This window comes from Homarus americanus, unplaced genomic scaffold (genome assembly GCF_018991925.1).
Source record: "Homarus americanus isolate GMGI-L3 unplaced genomic scaffold, GMGI_Hamer_2.0 scaffold19117, whole genome shotgun sequence".
NCBI lineage: Eukaryota > Metazoa > Arthropoda > Malacostraca > Decapoda > Nephropidae > Homarus > Homarus americanus.
The window spans coordinates 1,859,206-1,877,376 of NW_024754704.1; the positions used below are offsets into that span (position 1 = coordinate 1,859,206).

The 18,171-nt window shown below is 42.7% G+C and overlaps 2 protein-coding genes across 2 annotated transcripts; one reads left to right on the plus strand and one right to left on the minus strand.

Moving 5' to 3' along the window:
* The first annotated feature begins 2,011 nt into the window (after nt 1-2,011).
* LOC121856025 lies at nt 2,012-3,520 on the plus strand. The gene is made up of 3 exons (XM_042351285.1): nt 2,012-2,244; nt 2,377-2,578; nt 3,304-3,520. Exons 1-3 carry the CDS (start codon nt 2,066-2,068, stop codon nt 3,385-3,387), a joined length of 465 nt encoding a protein of 154 aa, XP_042207219.1. The 5' UTR covers nt 2,012-2,065; the 3' UTR covers nt 3,388-3,520.
* A 4,124-nt stretch (nt 3,521-7,644) lies between these two features.
* On the minus strand, nt 7,645-17,124 carry LOC121856026 (integrin alpha-5-like). The gene is made up of 23 exons (XM_042351287.1): nt 16,900-17,124; nt 15,730-15,882; nt 15,420-15,583; nt 15,143-15,240; nt 14,716-14,839; nt 14,547-14,587; nt 14,349-14,400; nt 13,616-13,773; nt 13,324-13,521; nt 13,070-13,163; nt 12,371-12,462; nt 12,032-12,177; nt 11,624-11,793; nt 11,260-11,393; nt 10,806-11,032; nt 10,437-10,647; nt 9,751-9,935; nt 9,401-9,496; nt 9,147-9,225; nt 8,700-8,938; nt 8,429-8,507; nt 8,085-8,318; nt 7,645-7,794 (listed from the first exon to the last, which is right to left on the minus strand). Exons 2-23 carry the CDS (start codon nt 15,879-15,881, stop codon nt 7,723-7,725), a joined length of 3,045 nt encoding a protein of 1,014 aa, XP_042207221.1. The 5' UTR covers nt 15,882; nt 16,900-17,124; the 3' UTR covers nt 7,645-7,722.
* Nucleotides 17,125-18,171: the final 1,047 nt, after the last annotated feature.

Genomic DNA, 18,171 nt, shown 5'->3' on the forward strand with positions numbered 1-18,171 from the left:
TCTGTCTGTTCATCTACCTGTCTCTCTGTCTGTTCATCTACCTGTCTGTCTTTCTGTTCATCTACCTGTCTGTCTGTCTGATGTGTTAACAGTCAAACGTATAAACAATCTGCGTTAGTTCGGTTAATGGTAGAAACAGCAGTTAGTAGATAGAATGAGAGGCATACCTACCAGGTGAAAGAACCGGGGGTGCAGGGTACAGCCCAAGGGGAGAGCGGGTCGGGGGCGGGGAGGAAAATTCATCTCAGGAGGCTAGGAAACTCAAACCTAACCTAACCTAATATACTGAGTCCAAATACCCTAACGAAGTGTTGATGAGGGGAGGGAGAGAGAGGGAGGTGAAGTGAGGGAGGAGAGAGAAGAGGGAAGGGAGAGAGAGAGGGAGGTGAAGAGAGGGAGAGAGAGGGAGGGAGAGAGAGGGAGGTGAAGGGAGAGAGAGAGGAGGTGAAGGGAGAGGAGAGAGGGAGGGGGGGAGAGAGAGAGGGAGGTGAAGGGGGAGAGAGAGAGGAGAAGGGGGAGAGAGAGAGGGAGGAAGGGGGAGGAGAGAGAGGAGGTGAAGGGGGGAGAGAGAGAGGGAGAGGGAGGAGAGAGAGAGGAGGTGAAGAGGGAGGGAGGGGAGGTGAGAGGGAGGTGAAGGGAGAGAGAGAGGGAGGTGAAGGGAGGGAGAGAGAGAGGGATGTGAAGGGGGGGAGAGAGAGAGGGAGGTGAAGGGGCTTTCTGGGACGCCCTTGCATCCTCAACTCCTACAGCTGACTGTTAAGACCTCCTCCATGAAGGATACTCTCTGGGTCAACAACAGGTCACTGAAGGACTCTAGGATACTCTCTGGGTCAACAACAGGTCACTGAAGGACTCTAGGATACTCTCTGGGTCAACAACAGGTCACTGAAGGACTCTAGGATACTCTCTACGTCAACAACAGGTCACTGAAGGACCCCCAGGACAGTTTCCATCACCACGTAACTCGTCAAACTTTCTAAACGGAACCTGTAGAAAACAGAGGACTTTCCTTTCACGGTCGTAGTGTCCCTGTAGCATTGTAGCTGTATGACCTGACCTTGGTGACCTCTGACCTTGTCTTTCAGATCAAGGAAGAGGAGGAGGAGGACGTTGACAAACTGTTGGAGACTCAGATGGTGATAATTGCCCAGTTGGTTGTGTGTGTGTGTGTGTGTGTGTGTGTGTGTGTGTGTGTGTGTGTTAGCAATATACATATGCAGTATTACACATACACCCATATATACATACAAAACACACATGTACGGTGTTAATAAACTACATGTGTACTTTTAAACTTAACAACTTAATATGTGTACCTATTTGTAAATGGTTACTAAAAGGCAAATTTGATTAAATTTTAGCGCAACCAACACATGTTTCCATCTCCTAAACTAACCTAACCAGCACAGTATAGTCACACAGGTTATAGGAGCATTAAGTTAAAGAGGGTGAAGTGTACTGAAGTGATGGTGTACACGCTGAAGTGTAGTGAACTGAAGTGAAAGTGTACAGAAACACCAAAAAAACCTAATAATTTATTAAACAAAACACCCCAGAAATGGATCACAGTATCTCGTTAACTTTGGTTGTTCAGCCTAAAGCAAGACTCATCAGACAGCCTGTGAATCTTTGACCATCTGGATACATTCGTCATACTTATATTTATTACGTAATATATTAATGACAGGGTTAGTGGCCAAATGGATACAATGATCGCTTTCTGTCATGAGGGTCGGTGGTTCGCAGACGGGAAACCCCAAGTTGCCCTAGCTGCGAAATGGTACATGGATTAAGTTAAGAAAATGATGGTGGTCGATGTTCCTCATGCCGAATCCTTGTGTACCGAAGGCTTAGGGTACAGTGTGCTATATCCGCACTGCCCCTAACATATCCATATTGTGTGTATGTTGATCTGAATATTTTTTTATACTGTTGATTACACACACACACACACACACACACACGCACACGCACACAGTCATGATCACCTCAACCTCTCACTTCCGCCCATCAGACTGAAGCACAGAGGAAGAGCCTACCAAAGTACATACCACGACTGAACACCATGTGGCAACAGAGGCTGGAGGCTTCAGAGAGGAACCGCCTGAAGCGACTGAAGGAGTTAGAGGTAGCCAGAGAAACGTTCAAGAAGGACATGGAGAAGAGAGGAAGAAACAGACCCGGCACCAATAACAAACTCTACCACAGTGCCATAGACGTGAGGAATGGATCTGTGCCTAGCAGGTGAGGGAGGGAGAGAGAGAGAGAGAGAGAGAGAGAGAGAGAGAGAGAGAGAGAGAGAGCAAACACAACTGGATATACATATAAACACCCATCCAATCCATCCACCTCACCACCCTATCCATTTATCCACAGGGCCACCCTCAGAAAGCGTCCCCCGGGGTCCTTGAGACTATCAGATGAAGACGAGGGCGTGGAAGACCTCTCACTACGTACCTCTAGAACCTCCTCCTTCGTCACCCCCTTCAGGAGAGAATCGTTCCCTCCTCCATACTCTGCCCTCGAGAGGTCTGGTCACATACTACCGGTCAAGGAATACTTCAAGCCCGAGCTGAAGGTACGTGCTGTTAAATGCTGTTAATACGATGTTTAATGGACGAAAATGCTGTTAATACGATGTTAAATGGACGAAAATGCTGTTAATATGATGTTAAATGGACGAAATTGCTGTTGTATATAAATAAGAGGGAAATTACTTACCCTAAATCACTTACCCCCCCTAATCTACCTACTCAATCACCCCCCCTAATCTACCTACTCAATCACCCCCCCTAATCTACCAACTCAATCACCCCCTCCTAATCTACCAACTCAATCACCCCCTAATCTACCTACTCAATCACCCCCTCTAATCTACCAACTCAATCACCCCTAATCTACCAACTCAATCACCCCCTAATCTACCAACTCAATCACCCCTAATCTACCCACCAATCACCCCCTAATCTACCTGCTCAATCACCCCTAATCTACCAACTCAATCTCCTCTAATCTACCTACTCAATCACCCTCTAATCTACCAACTCAATCACCCCTCCTAATCTACCAACTCAATCACCCCTAATCTACCTACTCAATCCGCTCAATCTCCCCTCCTACCAATCTAACTCAATCACCCCTAATCTACCAACTCAATCACCCTGACCAATCTCATCACCCCTAATCTACCTACTCAATCACCCCCTCTAATCTACCAACTCAATCACCCCCCCTAATCTACCTACTCAATCACCCACCAATCATTCAATCACGCGGAATTAGTGGTGGGTTTTGTCCTTACAGATGTACACAAAGGTCAAGCCCTTCAACTTCCAAGCACCTGTCAAACGTCGACACAGCTGCACCATCCACCACTTCCATCACTAACACCTGCTACACCCCCCCAACACACACACACCTGTACGACACACCTGTACACTGATGGTAAGTAATTATAATGCATCTTGGGTAGGAATTATACACCTGATTATTAATTACACACCTGTAAATTAGACTACTTGCATATCTGTTGGAATTTCTTAATTATACACCTGCTAATAAGACTACTTGCACACCTGTTGGAATATCTTAATTATACACCTGCTAATAAGACTACTTGCACACCTGTTGAAATGTCTAATTATACGCCTATTTTATAAGGAGTAACTATACACCTGCTAGTATCTGTTATTATACACCTGCTAGCATCTATAATTCCACACCTGCCAATAAGACTAATTCCACACCTGTTAATGAGCCTAATTACAAACCTGCATCTCGAGCTAAATATTTATAAGTTAGATACTATTTATATGCCTCAGCTATAAAACTTCAGGAGAGCTTAAGTTAGCTTTTGGGGAGACTAACATAGCTTTTATAGGATTATATTGTAGCTTTAAGGGGGATTAACGTCACTGTGTGTATGATTAAGGTTAAATATAGCTTTCGAACCCAAATCCAACACCGAACCCAATTCCGAATCCGAATCCACTTGTTTATCGATTGATTCACCATTCCCCTCACAGACTTTAAGCGGGAAGGAGTCAGCCACACCCCCTCACAAGACGAGCCACACCCCCTCACAAGACGAGCCACATCCTCAAGACCCGCCACACTAGTAGGACGTCTCTGAGGATCTCCTTATACCTACTAAAGTCCTCATCTCGTCTCCTGAAGGACCGGGAGGTGGATTGAAGGACTTGTTACTAATGATGGTGTGTTCGTCTGTGTACTCTACTGTGATATTATTGTTGTAGATATAGTTATTATGTGTGTTAACTGTGTAAATAATCACCACATATTCACACTGCCTACACACAACAGTCTAGGAAGAGTTAGCTGAAATAGTTTAGTAAATGTGGAATATTTTTTAGAAAGTATTAAATATTAAAGAAGGAAAAAAACTATTTTGGATATTTTATTTATATCAGTGACCCCTGTTATTATTTGGTCATTATTACTATCATTATTATTGTTTATTATCAGTAAATATCGTTACTTATAAGTGGTTCAATAGAGGTACCTGCACTACGGCACCTCACTTACCTAGAGATAGAATGCCTGCAACTGCCTAGCTTATACTATACAAGCAAGAGGTGACCTAATTGAAGCTCGGATAGCACTACTTGACCAACACGGGAGCAAGTAGATACATTCTGTAGCCAGTACATGCCCAGTACTTGTCAACAGTGAACAACCGCCCATGACACTAACGACCCGATCAGTCACAAAGAGTATAGTAGTAAAATTTGTTTAACTACAGCAAGTTGTTTAGTAACTGCTATACTTCAGTACAGATAAATACAACAGACACTCATCTTTGTCCTTGTTGGCGGCCAGTGACGTGAGGCTCCTGGTAAGAGAGTAATTAAGAAAACACTGATATGTGAACAGCTGAGTGGCAGACGTTCAACTGACGACTGGGGCAGCGGAATACTTGGGCATAAAACAAAACAATAACGTATTCCGCCAAACCTTAAACCAGATCCCAATATTAATATAATTTACTCTATTATCAACTAAATCTACATAACTACAACAAATATGAAGCTTACTGTTTAAAGTATAAATTAGATAAAGTTGCCAAAGTAGTAGTAGTAGCATCGTTAATCTTATTTTTATTACTATTACAATTATTAATACTTTCATTACTAAAATTATCACCATCATCATCTCACCATCATTATCATTCACATTACATTACACATCATGGAGGAGTGAGAGACAGGCAAGAGAAAGAGAGAATTAATAACTAAGTGTGCTTTGTGTACGAGACAGAAACAGAGAGATAGACAGACATTCTCGCTATACTGTATTTCTTAAGTCTCCTCTAGTAAGTGTCTATCTGTCTATCTATCTATCTATCTATAAATCCATCTATATTGCTCTCTCTCTCTCACGGGGTCAGAGGTCATTAGTGTCCCATCACTCGACCTCATTATCGGGGTCATCATTCCCTCGTAATTATATTCATTATTCAATTATGTCTCCACTCTCGTGTGATTATCTCTTGACAAGACTTAAGACTCTAGCATTATTAGAACGGTGAGGATAATTGTTGTTGTGTGTGTTTTGCTGTTGTTTTACTGTTTTGGTATTTATGTGTTGATACATACATACATACATACATACATACATACATACATACATACATATACATACATACATACATACATACATACATACATACATAGCATATATATACCAGTATCGGTGTACTGTATTGCATTGTGTTTTTAATGTAGGCTAATATACAACATACATGGTATAGAAATCTTAAAAATAAAAAATTACCTTTGCTTAAGGCTGAATATCTTGTTTAGCTGCAGTCTTCTCCCCCCACTGGGTGTGTGACTTGGTGCCCATTCATACTTTTCTGTAGATCGGATCTTTTTCAGTATTGGCTGATTGCTCTTTAGAAAGGTGTAGAAGTCACTGCAAGGTGTTTCTCGGAAGTTGTACTGTACAGTCAGAATGCTTTTCATTGTTTCAACACTCAATTTGTTCCTTTCCTTTGTCCATTGACTTTGCATCAGTGAAAAAACTCTTTCTACATTTGGATTGTGAGATTATATAGTAAAGAAGAATTGTGCAATTCTTAGCAATTCTGAGTGACATTCAAAGTTCTTTGATTTTTCAAAGTGTCTCGTCCACTTTTTATGTGTTGGCAGATTACTAAATTCTTCATCACTTGTAATTTTCCACAAACTGTTTTTTTTTCCGTGGAGAAAATGATGGAAGCTGAAATTATTCCGGACTTTTGAAGAATTTAAAAAATTCCTTCCGGATGAAGATTTCGAGACCTAAATGGAGGACATGTCCGGGAAAATACGGACGTTTGGCAACCCTACAGATAGGAACATAAAAATACAATAGTAGATAAGGATCCACAGGGAAACACACAATGGAAACAAAATCAAATCGAAGAGTATAAGTAAAAGGAATGAGAACACAATTGAAGGACATTATAGAGGATTCACGACTCTATACAGAACTCGGGATTGATTAGTTTTGTTCATGGCACATCTATCTCCTCGCTTCCTGCACAGTACTTCCTTCTCACAATTATGTCAACAAACATTTAACACCCAAACAATGAGACAGGTAAACTCAGCCCTTCAGGTAAAAATCTGCTAATGAGGTACATGTAAAACATTAACTCTTGACAGTACCAACCTTGTTATGACTCCGATGTGACCTACAAATTAAGAGGTCAGGTCAGGTCATGATGGTACTGACACCAGGCCCTCATAACAGACACTCACACAGACACTCACACAGACACACAGACACACACACACAGACACACAGACACACACACACAGACACACAGACACACACACACACACAGACACACACACACAGACACACAGACACACACACACACACACACACACAGACACAGACACACACACACAGACACAGTTTAAGTTTTTGTCATAACTCGATGGAAATTAATTTGTATATGGTAAAATTTGTTGTTTGATTTAAGATGACATTTGTTATCATATCAAAGTTATCCCTATTGTAGGTTAGGTTAGGTTAATGTTGGTTAGATTAGGTTAAAGCTGGTTAGGTTAGGTTAAGGTTGGTTAGATTAGGTTAAGGTTGGTTAGGTTAGGTTAAATTAGGTCACAGATTATATTATCACATAAAGTTTTAAACAACTTGGGTTAACACACACAAGTTTTATTCTAATCACTCACATTACATCACCATAGTTAATAAACACATAATGTCTGACGTAATTTCCTTTCATAACAAAATCCGAACGATGATAACTACAGCAATAATTAATAAATGACTAAATAAATATTGGCAAATGAAATAATAATAATGATAATATATACAGATAAATCAACATCATTTACATTCATCGACTCTTCCCTGACCTGACCACGCGGCACTGCTCACTAAAACAACGTGATGAGGAAAGTTTCTCACTGTTGGTTGGACAAACGTATGTACATGTCTGATGGTGAAGGGGTGGCATTATCTTCCCCCAGAGGTTGTGAGGGGTGGCGTCACTGCTGGTGGGTGGCATTATCTTCCCCCAGAGGTTGTGAGGGGTGGCGTCACTGCTGGTGGGTGGCATTATCTTCCCCCAGAGGTTGTGAGGGTAGTCACTGCTCGTGGTGGGTATTATCTTCCCCAGAGGTTGTGAGGGTGACGTCACTGCTGGTGGGTGGCATTATCTTCCCCCAGAGGTTGTGAGGGGTGGCGTCACTGCTGGTGGGTGGCATTATCTTCCCCCAGAGGTTGTGAGGGTAGCCGTTTCCTCTTGAAGAAGCCGAGCTGTGAGAGGTAAAGACTCGGTGTTGTTAACTTAGGCAGCAGAAGGAGGGATGGGATATTGGTGATAAACAGATGTAAAGAAGAAGAATATGATGTAATTGAAATGAGACACACATACATACATACACCAACCTAACATTAACCTAACCTAACCTAACCTAACATTAACCTAACATTAACCTAACATTAACCTAACCTAACATTAACCTAACCTAACCTGGCAAGTATCATTAAGCTGGTCAGATGAGGGGGAGGTTAATCTACAGGTGAGAAGGTAACTTAGTAAATACCTTGTAGAGGACAGCGATGACCACCCCCACCAGCAGTAGTCCTCCTAGGATAGACATAATGATCACCCAGGCAGGAGGTCCATCTGTGGCCATCTCCCGGAGTAGGACCAGCTGTGTAGCCACCTTCACCTCCTGCACCAGCTGGTTTTTGTCATCTAGATAGGCCAAGTTCTTCCTAGGGGACACCACCTGGATCCCACACGATGATTGCACCTTCAGCAGCCCATGAGTGTCCTGTGGGAGGTGAAGGGAAATAGTTATGTTTAAGGGATAGTTTGAAGTAGTAGAGGAGTTATGAGATAGTCAGAGAGCCGTGATGACCCCCCCCCACCTCTCTCACTCACCTGAAGGTTGGCAGTAAGGATCACAGCCAACAGGTAGATCTTCACCTGACCTTCACTCGGCAGGTTCATCAACTCACACCTGTAGATACGTAAAAGTTTCAGAGATTCACAAACTAATTAATTTTATCAGTATTTTCAAATGTAATTATCGCAGCAGTAATAATAATAATAATAATAATAATAATAATAATAATAATAATAATGATGATGATGATGATGATGACGATGATGATGGCAATAATAATAAATAATAATGATAAAAATATCTCACCTGTAAGTCCAACATTCGAAATTCCTGCAGGACACAATCTGTTCCTCTCCTCTTCCTCCTGATTCGTTGCCAGATCCTACAGGACTCTCCGTTGACATGCCCGACTCATAGTCCTGCTCCTGGGTGACATTGTAGCACTGGTAAGATGTTCCGAGAGGCACCTCCAACACCGGGAGGTCCTGCAGGAGGGAGAACTGCTTCCCATCCGTCCTATTTCTCACTGGCCAGGATATATTGATCTGAAGGAGCGGAAGAAGGATGTCAGGATGCTTAAGAGATGACCGAGAAGATTTAAAGGACATAGGATTTCGGGAATGATGGTTTAAGGATGGGATAATCTCACCATAAAGGATTTACTAAATATGTCATAGTCACCGCTTAACATATATCCATTCTCTGTTAACCTGAATTTAAGGGTAAACTGTGTTATTGTGACTCCTCCTCTACCTGGGTGTGGATGAGCTGAGTGAGGCCGCGGTTGGTTAAGACGTATGTATGGTTGATTATCTCACCCATCTTCTCTGGGCTGTGGGTAAGGTGAGAGAAACGTGTGTAAGTGTAAAAGTTATTTGGAGAAAAAATAATATTTGATAGATAGGTCTCCCTCTCTCTCTCTCTCACGCACGCACACTCACTCACTCACTCTCTCTCACTCACGCACACACACACACACACACTCACTCTCTCTCGTCACGGCTTACCTGTACTCGTGAGGGAAGAAGTGGTGAGAAGTGACGTTCTTAGCCATAGGTGTACTGTTGCTGCCGTTGACTGTAAGTGACTCCGGCTGGCTTTCACTGTAGGGGACACACAGATATTTTAGATGACTCTCTTTAAAGTTTATAAGAGGAATTTCTAGAAAGATTTTGTCTACTCTCTCTCTCTGTCTCTCATTCACTCTATCTCTCTCTCCCTTTCTACCAATATATAAATCTCTCTCTCTACCTTTCTCTCCATTTATCACTCACTCACTCACACTCACTTTCTCTACTTCTCTCTCTATCTCTCACTCCCTCACACTCACTACTTCTCTCTCTATCTCTCTACTCACCCATATAAGTTTAACGAAGGCACCACCCTAGGCAGGAGAGTGTAGGAGGGAAGGTTATCGCTCTCGTTAAAATCCTCGTTAAACACTCTCATGGACAGGTCGCCCTTGATGGTAAAGTTCTCCGTTGACTGTGAGGCGTTTAGGAGGACCTCTATCTGTGGCTGCAACACCACTGCCAGATGAAACTGTCAATCAAGAGTTTTAAGTTTAAGGTCCCAGTTTTAAGTTTTAGGTTCCAGTTTTAAGTTTAAGGTCCCAGTTTTAAGTTTAAGGTCCCAGTTTTAAGTTTAAGGTCCCAGTTTTAAGTTTAAGGTCCCAGTTTTAAGTTTTAAGGTCCCAGTTTTAAGCTTCAGGATGAATTTGTTATATAAAGCAGAGGTAGGTAGGTAGATAGATATAGCTAGATAGATGAAGAACAGACAGATAGATAGATAGATAGATAGATAGATAGATAGATAGATAGATAGATAGATAGCCCCCTTAAAGCTTCCTTTATACAGGATGATTAGTTAGGTTAGGTTAGATTAGGTTAGGTTAGGTTAGGTTAGGTTAGGTTAGTGTTAGGTTAGGTTAGTGTTAGGTTAGATTAGGTTAGTGTTAGGGTGGTTAATCTTCAAGTTAGGTTAATATTCAGGTGAAATAAGGTAAGTGGCGAAGACTTGAGGTGATCTAATTAAGTACTGTACCTGTTCCCCTGGGCTGAATCTCTTGGGGGAGGTGACGCAGGTGCCGTTGGACATACACGTGAGGGAGGCAGTGCTGTCGAGGACACGGCACTCCTGTAGGGTCATCCCAAAGACCTCCCCGACACGAAGGACTGGCTCAAAGGCAGTGTTGTTCTCCACTGATAAAGTAGCATTCACCAGCACCGTCGTCTCCCCGATTATAAAGGTGATCCTGAGGGTGGTGAGAGTTAGAGAGGGACAGAAAGAAAAAATACAAGAATATTTTATAAAGTGAAAATATTACACTATGAATCACGGATCTCTCTCTCTCTCTCTCTCTCTCTCTCTCTCTCTCTCTCTCTCTCTCGCTCTCTCTCTCTCTCAACTTACTCCTTCTTGTCGAGAGAGAGCCGCAGGTTGGTCTTGGCCACACAGGAGCTGACGTCATCCCCACATGTAAACTTGACAGATGTGGTGCTACTCAAGTCATAGGGGGTGGGGGACTCCTTCCTGAACACCGGCAAGAGGTCCTGTGAGCCCCAAGAGTGAATCTGAAGGACTGTAACGTAGAGTTCGGCCTCCGAGATGGCTAAGAACTCCTCTTCAGTGGCTAGATCCTGTAGAATATCACATAAGGGACGTTAGAAGAAGGTGTGTGCAAGATGGGTGTTTTAGAATAAAGTGATGGGTTTCTGATAATATTACAAGTACCTCACGCTAGCAGTAACAAGTCGTAAAGTAGTTTCAGGACATAAAAGTAAAGAAAGTAGTAATACCATAAAATGCAAACCCAAAAAGTAGTAATTTTAGGTCATTAAAATAAAATGAAATCTTCTTTTCTCACCTCAGCGTAGACTTCATATGTGATGTTGTGGGTCTCGTTGATCATGCGGATGGTGTTGGTGGTGTTACGGTCCTCCTTGAAGAATATCCTTTTCCTCGACTGGCCAACATCTAGTTCCACCTTGACATCCAACTCTGGAGGACGGTGAATCGGGGTCAGAAGACAGGAGAGGTCAAAGAAAGGTCGGTTGGTTCAGAAGGGTCAAGATGAAAGTAGAGAGATGAAATAGTAGTTGAGGATGAGAGAGAGAGAGACAGAGAAGTGAATAGGATATAAAGACAAACACAGATAAATGAGGATAACAATAAAAACAAAAATACTAATAATAATCAGAGATGCACCAGACACACAGAAGTACCCTCACCCAGATCTAGGCCGTGTGGGGCGTCTTGGACCTGAAGGGTGACGCAGAGAAAGAAACACACCCTCCTGTCCTCCTCTACACCTTCCTTATTACAGGTCCTCGCTCTCAGGTCCACGGGGTTATTCCTAAACTCAAACACAGACACACGCAGTCGTAGTACCGGGGCCGTCCTGTAGGTGGAGTACGACAAAAATATGAAATAAGGTAAGTGCGACAGGTTAGATAGGTGTGTGTGACAGTCAAGATGGTTATAACAAAATAGTTTACGTGTGTGTGACAAAGTGTTAGAGACCGAGGGACTTAAGGTGTGTACACGACAGGTAACAAAGATAATTAAAACAGGTATATTCAAATAGCATCCAGAGACCCCCCCCTCCCCCCCCACCCTCTCCACACCTCAGTACCTACCTGAAGAAGTGGGCGGTGTTGGACAGAGGTGCCCCCACCAGGAGGTCAGGATACCCATTCTTGTCCACGTCCTTCCCACCTGCTACACTATACCCGAAGAGTGACATCTGTGACTCACCCACCACCTGGCGAGGCTGTAGTATTACCTGTAGGAGGATGTTACCTGCTCACTTAACTATTTCAGGTATATGCAATTAAGAAACATCAACTTATCAATCAATTCATCTGTTTATTTATTTATTTACTAGTTTGTTTATCAATTATATTCAACTTATTCATTTGTTATGTACAACACCTGTCTCCAGAAGTATGGTGTAGGGGGGGGGGGATACAACTCACCTGAGAGGGTTCTGAATTGAGACCTGCAAGAGAACCCAGGTACACGAATACAGCGCCTCCTCCAGGGTGCTGTGGCGCCCCTACAGCCACGTCTACGTCAGGAGAGAGAGGGAGAGAAAGGAATGCTTATGCTGGCGTATGTTCGTCTGGCTTAGCAGTATTCCAGTATTATAACGATATGGCTACAGTAGGCTACAGCACTAGCCTACCTTAGATCAACACCAACATCTACTTATGAATACAGGAAGCTACAGAGAACTACAGGAGGCTATCAGGGACTACAGAAAGCTTCAGAGGACTACAGGAGGCTTAAAAAGGCTACATGAAGCTACAGAGAACTACAGGAAGCTACAGATAACTACAGGAGGCTAAAGAAAGCTACACCAAGCTACAGAGAACTACAGGAGGTTAAAGAAGGCTACAGGAAGATACAGAGGACTACATGAGGCGATCAGGGACTACAGGAGGATAGAGAAGGCTACTGAGAACTACAGGAGGCTTAAGAAGGCTACCACAAGCTACAGAGGGCTACACGGTACTCAAGAAGGCTACCGCAACCTACAGAGGACTACACGGTGCTCAAGAAGGCTACCGCAAGCTACAGAGGACTTCACGGTGCTCAAGAAGGCTACCGCAAGTTACAGAGGACTACTAGAGGCTACAGCAAGCTACAGAAGCACGCGTCAGACGGCTACATACCTTGATAGCCGTCCAGGTTGAGGTCGCCCAAACAGGCTACACTGGTGCCGAACCTACTGAAGTCTTTCTCTCCTTTCAGTGTGATGTTGAGGCCCTGAGAGAGAGAGAGAGAGAGAGAGTGAGAGGGAGAGAATGAGAGTGAAGAACAACAACAACACAACATAAAAAAGAACAAGAAAAAACAAACAATAATAATTCCACACACACACACACACACACACACACACACACACACACACACACACACACATTACCTTTACGCCCACAACAAAGACTTTTCCCGTCTCGTTGTAACCACCGCCTGCAGCCACACGCCCTAGAGGAGCCCCCACCAACACCTCACCCACGCCGTCACCATCTACGTCACATACCGTCAGCACCGCGCCCTTCATCTCTCCTATGCCACCGATACCCTCCTTCAGGATCTGGTGTGATGTCTCTAACTCCACAACCTGTAGAAGGAGGATTCAAATTAGGGTTAGGTTAGGTTAGGTTAGGTTAGGGTATCTCTCTCTCTCTCTCTCTCTCTCAGTATAACCAACTCACCTCGCCAGATTCCCTACAGGATGTTAGTACCCCGTCCCTAAAGTCCTTCTGCGTCATGCCCCAGCCGTCGTAAGGTTCCTCTGACCCACACTCCTTCGTCAGGTTCCTCTCCAGGGGGTCAAGGTCCATAGAGGTCAAGTCGTACTTCAACAAGTATCCTGTGAGAGAGAGAGAGAGAGAGCAGTGAGAGTGAGTGAGGGAGAGAGAGAGAGAGCAGTGAGAGTGAGTGAGGGAGAGAGAGAGCAGTGAGAGTGAGTGAGGGAGAGAGAGAGAGCAGTGAGAGTGAGTGAGGGAGAGAGAGAGAATAGTGTAGATTACATGTACAAGTCTGAGAGAGAGAAAAAGACAGACATAGCCATAGAAGGAAAGGCAGACAGACACACAGACAGACAGAGACAGACAGACAGACAGACAGACAGAAGAGAAAAACAACGATTTCAAAGCCTAATTTAAGTAAAGCAGAGAAAGCAATGATAAAAAAAAAGAACTCAGAGTAAACAAGGAAGTTACCAAACATTATCATTAACTCTCATACGCTGGATAGCTTCAAACACAGGTTGGACGGAAATATGAGCGATAGGGGTTGGGTGTAAATGAGATTACCTAGTATGGGGCAATAGACCAGCTGCAATTTCCTCCATACTTATGTTCTTAAAGTTGGGAAGAATGAGAGATGGTGATAATAGATGTTGGAAAGGAAGAGAAAGAGAGACGAGAAGTATGTAATATTTACCTGGGTTATCGTCTGTTCTGCTGGGACAACCTAAGTACAGCACTGTGTCGTTCTGTAACATGAAAATACAGTTACAGGTACAATTACAGCTATAAGATGGAGATAAAGGTACAGATCCAGCTATAAGTAAGTACCAAATTCAGTTTACATGTATAAATACAGGTAAATACAGTTAGAATCTGATTAAAGTTGAAATACCTTATCAAACGCAGCGCTGAAGCCACAATACCGCACATTATCTGAAACATTAACAAAGTATTAATTTAAAAATCAATAGAAATTACAAATATATTCAGTTTTTACTTGTTTATACTTGTTTTTAGTTGCTTATACGTAAATTAAGTAAGGTTAGCGCGACAACACTCACTTGTTTTGGGTTTAAGACGCAGAGGCTTATGTGAGTTACCGTATAGGAGTAAACATTCCCCTTCTGGTATGACTGTGCGGTCACCTCCTCTCTGCTTATAGTATGAAGATCGTGGAGCGCACATCTACACATGAGAGATAGAGATAAATGGAGAGAGATAGATATAAATGGAGAGAGATATAGATAAATACAGATAGATAGATAGAATTGAAAACAGTGGCCGGAAACTTCCCTCAATGTTTCCATCATTTGCTCTAAAAATTAATTCTAAACTCACACACACACATACATACACTCCCTCTCTTTTTCACACACACACACTTACTGTCTTTCCCACACACACTCACTGTCTTTCTCACACACACACTCTACCCACCCACACACTCTGTATTACATTCACTCACACACACACACACACTCGACCTACCAGGAGAGGAGCGTTAGCAGATGACCCGGTGACCACAGTTGACCCGAGACCAAAGTAATAGCCTCCTTTACCATACGTCCTGAGGTCCTTCTTATCAGCTGTCAGGAGGAAGGTACAGGTGCTAGTTAGTTAAGGTCCTGTCTCTCTTTGTGCGTTCTTCTCTATGTTTACATCTGGTTATTCAGTAGCTTCCAGGGATAAGCCTTCACTGAGATAGACAGACAGACAGACAGATAGACAGACAGATAGACAGACAGACAGACAGACAGATACTCACAGCCTGGGTCATAGAGTGGCTCCAGTTTGGTATCACCTTGGCAACAGATGGTAAACTCATTATGGGGGTCGAACAGGTACACTTCACCTGGGATAATCAGACCATAACCATGTTCACCGTCACCGCCAAGCCCATTGTCCTCCATGGGGGCTGCCACGACCAACCTGACGAAGGAGAGAGCGAGGTGTGATTATGGTGGTGTGTGTGTGAAGACTTATATTCTCACTTCATTTTGTTCTCTCTCTCTCTGTAAGACTCATTTCCTCACTTCATTTTGTTCTCTCTCTCTCTGTAAGACTCATTTCCTCACTTCATTTTGTTGTTGGTCTCCCAGAAGGCGACACTGTAGCCGAACTGGGAGGAAGAGTTGCCAGTTAACGTTGAAGAATTCTCTGTGTAGATGTTGTGGCTGGCGCCTCTCGTTGCCAGGAATAGGACGAAGAACGACCGAACCGCCATCATCCTGGGAGAAGAAGATGAATTAGCTACATTGTCAAGATGACCTTTGGGAGGAAGCGATGAACTGAGAGAGAGAGAGAGATGCTGTAGATATATGGATAGTTAGGTAAAGAGAGGGGGAGGGGGGCAGGGCAGATAGATAAAAAGAGAATCACTTAGTGTTCTTACTACTACAATAATCATAAGTTAACGCCTTTACAACAATTGACTTTATTACAAGCATAAGTAAATATAGTTGTGTTCCATGTGTCTGTTAGCTGCAGTAGCGAGGTCGGCACTACACTTGATCGCATTCACTGCCTCTACTGTAAAGTCAGGTATCCATTCACAGCTGGGTGGCATTAGGGTACCCCGGGATCGAACTAGCGACCCTCAGAACAGGAGGCGAGTGCTGCATCAACTCGGCCACTGCTCCCTGCCACTTACCTTATCTAACATAACATAATGTAACTGATTTTAACCTAACTTTACTTAACCTAATCTCTCTCTCTATCTATTCATCTACATTATTTAACTAATGGCCATCCCCTAGAGTTGGCCATACCAAGAGAAGGAGTGTAAGATCCCTCCATTGTTCTTGGTTTTTTTGTCAAGGTCTATTTTGAAGCCCAGTGCTGTTGTTGACCGTTCCATAAGTCTACCACCCTCTCTGTGAAAAATATTTGAGTATTTCCTTATATTAATTCTGCATGATAACTTGACGATGTTGTAGTTATGTCCTCTCGTGTTGGTGTTGCGTGACAAGTGACATCACGTAGAAATGTTCCGAGTTCACGTTTTAAATCTCTTTCAGGATGTGCCTTGTCTGAAGGGTTGTTAGTCCTAAGGCCTACTTGGATAATCCAGATGACATACAATAGTTCCAGAATCATCTTAGTCGTTCTGTGTTGCACCTTTTCTAGCGATATTAGATCGTTCTAGAACTAGGATTTCCATGCCTGTACCTAGTAATCCAGACTGGGTCATACGAGAGATTTGTACAGCTGAAGGAACATCTATCTGTCAACAACGCCACACCTACCTGGGTTCAGTAGCAGCACCGTCTTAATGAAGGAGAAGTAGGAACGTTCACTTGTTATAGGCGCACAGGTGATGTCTCTCCCTAGGACGACGTGCGTGTCCCTACTGTCTCTTGGCAGGTCGTGGGGGTGGAGGAGGAAACAGGTATGACGTCATTTGCTCCACCGGAACATAGAGAAGTAAACATCATTGGGTGGAGCTGGGACCATATCCGTTTATCGTTAAAGAGACAAAAAACAACGTTAGCGCATTGTGGAGGAAACATCTTTACACCTATCAAAAAAAAAAAAAGATTCTTCGTACTAAATAAATTTGAAATATCACAAATATTATTATCAGAGAGAAACATACCAAAATTACCAGTATATGGGATATTTTTATCTTTACATAACAGGAAGTAATGATAACAGATTATTAATATATATTTGTTTTTAGTCTTACTTAAAATAACAGGTATTAGGTTATATATTGTGTTATATGTCACTAAAACAGACACCCACAAAATGTCTAAATTATTATCCGCTTAACATGGGAAATTTCACAATGTTTCAGTGATGTATTAGAAAAAACACAGCGTCACATCCACTACTATTTATACTGTAGTTGCTTTTCCTGAGTATCACATAAGGTACTGTGTAAAGCAAAGTACCGTGTATAATTAGTATCGTGTACCGTGTTGTAGGTTAGGTTATGATTGTTGCCATACAAAGATACTTAAGAAACGCACTGATAAAAAAATAAGTGCGAGCGGCGTGAAGTTTGTGTCATGTTACTAATGAAGATAAAGGAAATAAACCCAATTTCCTGCAGTACGAGAATAAAGAGAACGAATGATTTCAGGCAAGTAATAAACCAAAAGGAAATTGAAGACACGACTCATTCAAGGGATACAGTTTTCCTGGCTGGTATTTAAAACGACGTAATGATTACATTGTGTATTAACGTCTGTATATTTTAGCAATACACCTTTTCACATATCTATTGAGACATTGTTACATAACTAATTAACAAATTTCATAACCGAATGACACAAAACATGTGAAAAGGCGTGTAATGGTTACTATACACAATACAAGGTTCATTCTAGCCCAGCTTAGATAGAGAAATGTAAACATGGATATTATACTTATTCAACAAATAACACTCTTGAATACTTTATTGGTTACTTCACAGGTGTAGAGAGAGAGAGAGAGAGAGAGAGAGAGAGAGAGAGAGAGAGAGAGAGAGAGAGTGTGTGGGGGAGGGGGGTGATTTCCTAAGCGGACATCCTGAC

What these genes read in the sequence shown, in the direction of transcription:
- LOC121856026 (XM_042351287.1), bottom strand. Translation starts at nt 15,881, where the DNA reads ATGATGGCGGTTCGGTCGTTCTTCGTCCTATTCCTGGCAACGAGAGGC. An exon ending in TCAGCGCTGCGTTTGATAAG is followed by an intron (nt 14,401 to 14,546) that starts GTATTTCAACTT and finishes TTCATGTTACAG; the next exon opens with AACGACACAGTGCTGTACTT. An exon ending in CCCACACGGCCTAGATCTGG is followed by an intron (nt 11,394 to 11,623) that starts GTGAGGGTACTT and finishes ACCGTCCTCCAG; the next exon opens with AGTTGGATGTCAAGGTGGAA.
- LOC121856025 (XM_042351285.1), top strand. Translation starts at nt 2,066, where the DNA reads ATGTGGCAACAGAGGCTGGAGGCTTCAGAGAGGAACCGCCTGAAGCGA. An exon ending in AATGGATCTGTGCCTAGCAG is followed by an intron (nt 2,245 to 2,376) that starts GTGAGGGAGGGA and finishes ATTTATCCACAG; the next exon opens with GGCCACCCTCAGAAAGCGTC. An exon ending in ACTTCAAGCCCGAGCTGAAG is followed by an intron (nt 2,579 to 3,303) that starts GTACGTGCTGTT and finishes TTGTCCTTACAG; the next exon opens with ATGTACACAAAGGTCAAGCC.